The 9,391-nt window shown below is 25.2% G+C and overlaps 1 protein-coding gene across 2 annotated transcripts; it reads right to left on the reverse strand.

Moving 5' to 3' along the window:
* LOC112687500 (cathepsin L-like) lies at positions 1–7,644 on the reverse strand. Of its 2 annotated transcripts, none has more exons than XM_025560242.1 (14): positions 7,299–7,644; positions 6,208–6,354; positions 6,049–6,135; positions 5,846–5,971; positions 5,621–5,779; positions 5,455–5,526; positions 5,189–5,302; positions 2,925–3,144; positions 2,265–2,413; positions 1,594–1,690; positions 1,259–1,530; positions 992–1,085; positions 679–752; positions 1–150 (listed from the first exon to the last, which is right to left on the reverse strand). In XM_025560242.1, the coding sequence occupies exons 1-14, from the start codon at positions 7,371–7,373 to the stop codon at positions 76–78; spliced, it is 1,761 nt and encodes a 586-aa protein (XP_025416027.1). In that variant the 5' UTR covers positions 7,374–7,644; the 3' UTR covers positions 1–75. The 2 variants fall into 2 exon arrangements, with proteins under 2 accessions (XP_025416027.1, XP_025416019.1); XM_025560234.1 differs by lacking the exon at positions 679–752 and adding an exon at positions 799–872 and having other exon boundaries at positions 7,299–7,643.
* Positions 7,645–9,391: the final 1,747 nt, after the last annotated feature.

Below are 9,391 nucleotides of genomic sequence, written 5' to 3' on the forward strand. Positions count from 1 at the left end.
CATCAATATAAATATATTTATTCGAATAAGGCTTTGACAATCGTTAAATGTATATACTTAAAATTAAAAAGTAAGTTAATCAATGATTGCTGAAGAAACCATTTGATTAACACCGCAAGATCCATCACCTCGGTAAAGCAGGTAGTATCCCTAAAACAAATATTAAACCATTAAAACTCATACTTAATAAATAATATATTTAAATAATTCAATAACACAAAGAAAAACAAAAATATTTTGGACTATTTTTTTTTATAGTTTTTAAAAATAATGCATCTCAGAAATATTACTAAAGAATATTATAAAAAACTGCACAATATATCTAAATCTTTGGAGTGGTAGTTCTATGTTATGGTTAATATAACAAATAGTTTATTAAATTTGGTTCTAAATTTCCAATACATAATTTATTTTATTAAAACAATTATAAATAATGGCTGAATAATATTTTAAATTATTTCCAAACTTTTTTCTTCGCATTAAAACTATGATCAAATTTCGATCTTTAAATACATTATAAAAAAAAAAAGACTTGAAATAGATTTATAACCCAACAAAAATAATAGTTATACAAAATGAATGAAAATAAAAATATTCTTTACTTTTCTAGAAAATTAAAAAAGTAGTTTACTATTAATTAAATAATGCTATGGTCATTAATTTTAACAAACTTTTTACCTGAATTCCCCATTTGTCACCCCAACTGTTTTTAATAGTCCAAAATGGTAAAGATACATTTAAATAAGAATATTCTGAAAAAATATAAAACATATTACAATACATTTATATTTAACTTACATTTTCTCCCCATCCAGATCCCCAACTATTTTTTATCAACCAATATGGTAGATTTTTGTGAGTATATTTTGTTTCTAAAATAAAAGTATTACATTTTTACATTAAATATTTTGTAACTTTAACACTTAATTTGTAATAAATTTAATTTAAGTTATTAATTATTATATTATGAGATAGAATATATTTATCTTACTATGAACTCCATATCCAACAACTGTAACACCATGATCAAGTGATTTAGGACTGCATAATGCATGAATTGGGTGGGATACTCCTCCCATATAAAACTACAGTAAAAAATAAATTAGTAATTAAATTAATAACTGAATTACATTAAGAGTGTGTTCAATCATTTATATCTATAGATTAATAAAATAAAAAATAATCATTATAAAATGTATTGATTATTTGCTTTGCTTAGAAAAAAAAAGGTGAGATTATAATAATATTTTTATTATACCTGCATAGCATTTGCATTAACTCCAACTGAAAGAGGTCCGTGTTTAAATAAAAATTGGGCTATATCTTCTTCATTTGTAGATACATTCACAGCTTTGGATATTGATACTTTCAATTCTTTTTTTTTTAACTGACAACCTTTACGGTCTGCATGTGCTTCATATGGATAATCAGATTCTGTTTCTAGACCCCCTAAATTTTCAACAGCTTCAAATGCTTGAGTCATTAAACCACCACCACATCCATTATCCAAATCATCACAATCAATCAGTTCTATAAAAACAGAGTTATTATAATTAAGATAAACATATTGAAATGCAAAATTAGTTAAATAACCTTGTTCTGATAGAGATAAAAGCTCTCCAGATTTCAAAGCATATTGTCCTTCAATATTAGCAATGGCTGAAAATGCCCAACAAGATCCACATGATCCCTAAAATTACAATATTTTATACTATTACATCAAATATTGGTCATAAGTAAAATATAAAATAGACAAATTTTTAAGTTATTTGCAAAGTTAATGGATTATACATTTTTATCAAATATATTTTATATACACATTAATATTTTTGAAATAATTATTCCTGTTATTTTTATCTAATTATATGTTTTTTATAATTAGTCTATTGATACGTTAATATTTTTATTTTTTTAAATTTTTCATATTGAGTCATGATTTTATTGATTTTGTAAATACCAGACAATGAATTTTTAATCTAAAATCAGTCATACTTCACAAATATAATAATACTCTAGACCAGTGCTTCCCAAACGTTTTCGACTCACGGCGCCCTTTTTGATTTAAGGTTTTTTCAGGGTGCCCTTCTCTAAGTCATAGCATGAATAATCATAAGGAAAATGTTAGTCCCAATAGTATTTCATGACGACGCGGCGCCCTTATACAAACATCGCGGCGCACACTTTGGGAACCTATGCTCTAGACTATTATTTATTTATATATTGATTATTATTTATTCAAGATAATTTTATTAGTCATTAAATACCTGATTTTTAACTGGTGTAACTGCATTGTGATCTCTCCAATCAAATTCATCAGGAATAGAAACATCATATGAAATTTCTGCCATAGGTAACGATTTTTTACTTTTCATCGATGGATTCAATCCCAAGTACTTTTTCTTAAATTCATTTTCTAACAGTAAATAACCATTCATTGTTAATAACAATAATAATTTTTAATATAATTATTGCTATAACTTATAAGCTGTTTATAACAATTTTCAAATATTAAATAAAACATTTACTTCAACAAAAAAACTTTTATTTTGTAAACTAAAATTATTCTTACTAAGAATATATTAAGATAAATTTTAGATACATGAATGATAAACTAATAGCTTTAACATAATTGTGAACAATTATTTGGACAATCGTTCATGAACTGATTATATAGGTACCATTTGCTTTTATATAAATAATTGTACAAGTACTAATGTAATATAACACATTCCATTAAATAAGCAGGTAAAATATATTAAGATTTGATCCAATAACAGAGTATAATAACAGAAAACATTAAAACAAATTATTATGGTAAATTATAATTATAATAGTTAAAGTTTGATGGTACTATTTACAATTCATAACTGATGACATAAATTATAATTGTTAGTTAAACATTATATAAGTATATAATAAATTACTTGTTAGATCTGAAAATTGTGTAGCTCCATAAATAGCAGTTCCTTGTTCATTATCTTGTAATAATTTTACTCTTTTCATATTGGCAGCAAATATACGAAATCTCTTATTTTTTTCTTCAAGACTAGGGTACAACTTATTATGTACATTCATAAAATCCTCAAATTTAGTCTTTAATTGGAATCTATCATCAAAGTTAAGTTTTTTTGTTGTTTCTTTTGCCTATATAATTAATAATCATATTAGCTATTAATCTATATATTATATTAAATGGAAATTCAAATTAATTTTGTTTTTAATAAATAAAAAGTCAATAGTCAATAACCTATCTGGTTTTCAATTCAATACAGCAAAATACAGGTAACTTACAGCCTAGAGGTCTCATACTCTTTTTTTCCAGTCATGTTATATTTTCAAATGTTCGTATTTAAAAATAAAAATATTGCAACAAAATTGTAATAATATAAATTAAGTTAGGTTAGTTTAATACTGAATTAAATGAGGTATATAATATAAAAAAATAGATTATATGTATATATTTAAAAATTATCTATACATATAAAATCCAAATATCACTCACTCACTGATCGCTGTATCTCAAAAACTACGCAACGTATGGACTTGAAATTTGGAATAGAGGTTCTTCTCATATTTTCACCGGGCAATATGAAAGGATTTTCAAAAATGTTGTGTTTTAGTGGATTAATTAACAATTATAATTATTCACCGCCAATACGTATTATGCGGCACGGCGGCCCACAGGTTTCCAGCTACCTGCAACCTATCCTTTTTGTCCATCGTCGTCGTCGTGTAAATAAGAATAATTGTTCAAGAAGTTTATCGATAAAAATAATCTCAGCGTATACCAATACTCATATTATATATATAGTAGAAATATAAAATCCAAATACCACTGACTCACTGATCACTGAATTTCAAAAAATATTCAAGGAACGCGCCTGAAATTTGGAACAGCCTTTCACTGTGTAATAAGAAAGGATTTTTCAAAAATCGCATATTTAAGGATTGAAACAGTTTTGGACTGGATGCATACATTTTTAAATTTTTGGTTACCTAGGAAATATTTGATTTTTTTAATATGTTGATTTTAATAATCACCGATTAAGAATTATCTAAATTATTAATCTGTATAATAACATAATGGAATCCATAATTTTAAACGGAAAATTTAAAAGTGAACATGTACTATTACCACGCATACCAATAACTCCTACAGATAAGCCATTTGAATTCAAACTTTTGCAGTTTCTAGTGCGCCTCGCTTTTGTAATGATCTTTAACAAATTACAAGGACAATTAAAACAAGTGTGTGGACTGAATTTTGAAAATTCATGCTTCTCACATGGATAACTCTGTGACCTGCTTACGCGTTAGAAAACCTGATTTATTTGTGTACACGACACAAAAGGAAAAACAATAAATATTGTGTAAACCAAATACACTTTAATAAATAGCATTTATTTGAAACCTCGAATTTTCATATTTTTCTAAATAAAATGAATAAATAAAAAAATAATAATCCAAAATAAATTGAACATTGTTTTAAGGATATTAGTATATGCTTAATTATAGTAAACGGTACAGCAAGGCGTGATAATGTCTATATTTAATATTTAATTATTATAATACATAACAAATTAATATTTTAACCGTTATTTCGGGTGATTTACACACTTAAAAAGTCGTAGGTTCAACGGTAACACCCAAAAAGAGTTGAACACTCACAATTTTCTCAACGGACGTCTGGTATTACTAACTTAGTGATCATTGCTACATCTCAAAATTATATGAACTCGAAATTTGACATGGTTGGTCTCTTCAATATTCAATACATGCAATAAGAAGGAATTTTAAAAAATATTGGAACCAGAAAATACGGTAATTCAGTGTATCACCAAAATTACTAGACTGATTCATTTTAACTTTCTTTTTATTTGTTTTATAACCACCAACAGTTACACCAAACTTGGCTTTAAATAGTGTAAAGTAATAATCCATTAAAATGTATGTTACGGCCAAAAATATTCCGGGCGAAGCCGGGTAATTTAGCTAGTAAAACTATAGTATGAAGGTAATGCGAGTTCAGTCATATTACAAAATGAAAGGGAGGAAATAAATATTTTAGATTGTGTTAACCATTAAATTATAATGGTACACATTTAAAATAATACCTTAAACTTTATTTAAATAACTAAAGATAAAGTAAATAAGTAAATAATAATATTTAAGACAAATTATAACTCACAGAATTTGTTACTTCTACCATAGATTTTAAATGTTCATCACAGTTCATTTTTGTTATAGTATGGTTTTTCAACCATGATTGTTCCCATACATTAATATTACATATTTTACATTTCTATAATAAAAAAATAATATAAATATTAATTGTTAAAAAATGTATAATAATTGATAAAAATGTAATGAAACAACTATTATATTGAAAAAAAAATATATTATTTTTCAACTGTTGAAAAAATGAAAAAGTAAAAATGAGTTTTTTAATTTCACCTTCTCATCATTTTTACTAGCAGAATTCTCACATATTTCCAACTCAATATAATATATAATTCCAGAAACAATCTGCAATATTAAATTATGCATACTAATTATTTAATTTCAATTTAATATAATTATTTATAAATATAAAAAAATAATGATAATACTTGTTCATCACCTGTTTAGAAACATTTATAATTTTTGATAATATATGTGATTTTCCTGATCCTTCTTGTTGATTTACGGATAATAAAGCATAAGCGACTATATCCTGAACGTTTTTATCATCAGAATTCAAATTTATTTTAGTGCCAAGTTTTTTATTTTCATGGATGTCCTATTAAAGATTAAATATATTTATTTTAATTTAAAAATAATATTCTATAATTTAAATTAATATAACCCTTTTAGATACAGCAACTTTTGATAGTGAAGTCATTTCAGAAGGTTTGGAACAAGCAACTTTTGTGACATTTGTATTATTTGACCATGCTTGTTCCCAGATAATTACATCACATGTACGACAACTCTATAAAATAAAATATGCAAATTAACTACCAACGATTTAATGATAAAAATTAATTTTTTAACAAAATATAACCATACTTCGTAATCCATAACAATGTTTTCTCTTTTGGTTGAATCTGTTTCACATACCATTAAATTTATCTTATAATTTATTCCTGCAACTACCTGAAAACAAAGTTAACAAGTATATATTAAAATTTTACTTTTAATGTCTTTTAAAATATGATAATAATATACTTGAGTTTTAGCAGAAATAACTCTGATTAATCCTAATGATCTTTTTGACATTGTTTGTTGGGTGATAGAATCTAATGAAAAAAGAGCCAAATTTTTTATTTTTTCACTATCAGCATCAATTGAAGAATAACCTCCAGGTGGTGATGGCTGTATAAAAACAATAAATAATCAACATTAAATTATATACAATTTGTTGAATTAATATGATACAAAGGCATTCATAAAATTATAAAATTTTAAAGCTGACTAAATAATAAGTAATGGAAAATTTTGAACATGACCTTCTGTTATTCAATTATATGTTATTTAATCATTTAAAATGTCACTAAGCCTTCTCCCCTAGGTAAAATCAAACAAAGATTAAAAATTTAAGGTAATTAATATTAATAAAAGGTGAAAATGTACAAAATAAAATTTATTGAAAACTTGATATGTAATTTAAATAAATTTAATATGTTACATTCCACATAAATTCATATTGAAAATAGCCTTTAATGATAAATGTATACTAATTATTTTATTCATATTCGAATAAGTACAAAATATGTGTTTTTAAGATTACATTTTTTAAAATATATATTTTTTTTTTAAAAAATAGCTTAAAAAATACAAAAATATAATATTACTTGACTTAAATTTGACGATAAAAATCTATTGGAGAACATTTTAAAAAATATATCAGAATTTGGATGATTATCATATTTATTTTAAATACTTATATCAAAAATCTGATTTTATATTATATTGCAATGATGGAAGTATTAATGATATATATATATTACATTTTTTTGAGATTATCCTAGTTGGTATATTTATCTGTATACTAATCAAAAGTACAATATGTATTTGAAAATGTATATATTAATTTTATAATTAATTGTTAACAAAAATTTAAAAAAAAAAATTGAAATTAAATTTTAACAATAATTAAAAATAATGAACGATGCCTCAATATTAAAATTAGACTTTTGAATACATTGAATAAGACATTTTTTGATAATTTAAAACATGATATAATATTGAATTCTATAAACAAATAAAACTAATTGCTCTTTTAAATAGGATATAGATTTAATGACAATTTTACAAACCTTATGTATTTGAGCAGAAACATTTTCTAGGAGGAAAACAATACAGAGACAAAATCCAAGAAATAATAATTTCATTTTGGATCCTAAAATTGTATTTTCTTATTTATATAACATAAATGAAAATCTTTATGGAAAGAAAATATTTAATAAAACAATGAAGACAACTTAGACAACTATAGTATTAACATTTACGTTTTAACGTTTATATATGAACAATTTTTATTCATTTCTTAAACAGCTTCCTTCACTTAATTAATTAGTTCGCAAATACGCAATACCCCCATATATGAACTCTGACCACTGAGCAGTCTTTCCATAACAAACTACTGATAACACAAGTAAGACAATAACATTTTATTTTTATTGATCTTTTGTTTCATATAGAGGAACACGGCCTGCCGATAGTTATAGGCACTATGATATAGGAGCGTCTAAACACAGGAATGCACCTTATACATTCTGCGCTTGCGCGTAATTTATTCGCCGCTATCATGTTGGCTGTTATCGATATATTATATCAAATCATGGTAATACGATAATAATATTATTATAATATTATGAGATTTGAATCAAAGTATTCAAAATTTGCACATACTACATACGTATTTTATACTACTTTGACCATTTCAGTAAATAAATCATTATATATACCAGATACATTTGAAAAAAAAATCAAAACAGCAATAACTATCTAATATGTTGAAATGGCTTTTATTAATGTTTATTTATATCTACATTTACCCAATTACCTATTTGAACATTTCATAAACCAAACTTTATCAAAATGTATTACACAAAGGCTATTTATTAAATATTTTATTAAGTATAAACAATACAATTGACAAAAATCTTAAACATAAAAATTCAATATTACCTACTATCTATATAAATGACATTATCTTAATAGTACAGTGGCGTATTTGAGGGAGGCGATGGGGGCAATCGCTTCTCACCCCCGAGAATTTTTAGACCAAGACAATTTTTATATAAGTAATGGGTATTGTATTTTAATTACTATAGTAAATGATTATATTAAACAAATAACATTTTTTAATTTTAAAACAAAGTAAACCAACAATTCCTATGTATTTAGAAAAATAATTCATAAATATGCAGATATAAATGTATATGACATAGTATATACTTGGATTCGGGGTATAGAGCTAAGACTAAAGTAGTTAATAATCTATTCACACATTTTTTTTTTTTTTTTTAATTATACATTTTTACAATGTCCCTCTCATTTAAAGTTTTTTTTTCATTAAAAATAAATAATTACAAATCAATCTATATATACTAAAAAAAAAAAAATAATAATAGAATAGGTAAGTTATTTTAATTGCACAAATTAAGTAACATGACATCAGTCTATGTTCTCACGTCGTTGCGAACAGTCGTGTATCGTTTTTAGTGCCTTTGCCGAGTCTCTATATATATATATATATACATACACATATTTGTTAATTTCTAATTGGTTCGCTTTATCCATGTCGTCGTCTTCGGGCGGCGGCTCTTGCGCCGGCCAAAGTTCGTCAACGAACAAAATAAAACCGACAACTCACAATAAAAGCTCGGGATCCAGTTCTGATTTTTCACTCGTCTCTTACTCACGAAAGTCTAAAGCTAAAACAAATCCAACCAGTCCCGTATCTACAGTTTTACAACAAATAATGGATAATCCACCGGTTCTAAATACATCAAACACTGCTTTCAATTATAACATACCTGATAACGCGCACGAGCCTATTATTGTTGATGATGCTATTAACGGCAACGACCGATCTAATGTGCCCGCCTCACCTATCACGTTATCTACAGATATAACTATGCCATTAAAAACCCAAAACCCGGCTATCGATAATAATAATATTAATGCTTGACTCTGATATTTTTCACCGACCAAAACAAAAATTCAGGGAATTTGCACTCGGTCAAAATAGCAAAATTCTTTTCTACCAACTTCACTGGTATCACCAATATTAAAACAGTTGGCTCAAAAAAAGTTAAAACTACTTTCAATTCAATCACCAACGACAATCTATGCCCAAGTTCTAAAATCCCGAGTGATAATGGTTTCCAGGTAAATATACCTG

The sequence above is a fragment of the Sipha flava genome, unplaced genomic scaffold (genome assembly GCF_003268045.1).
Source record: "Sipha flava isolate LNK unplaced genomic scaffold, YSA_version1 109_pilon_pilon, whole genome shotgun sequence".
Classification (NCBI taxonomy): Eukaryota; Metazoa; Arthropoda; class Insecta; order Hemiptera; family Aphididae; genus Sipha; species Sipha flava.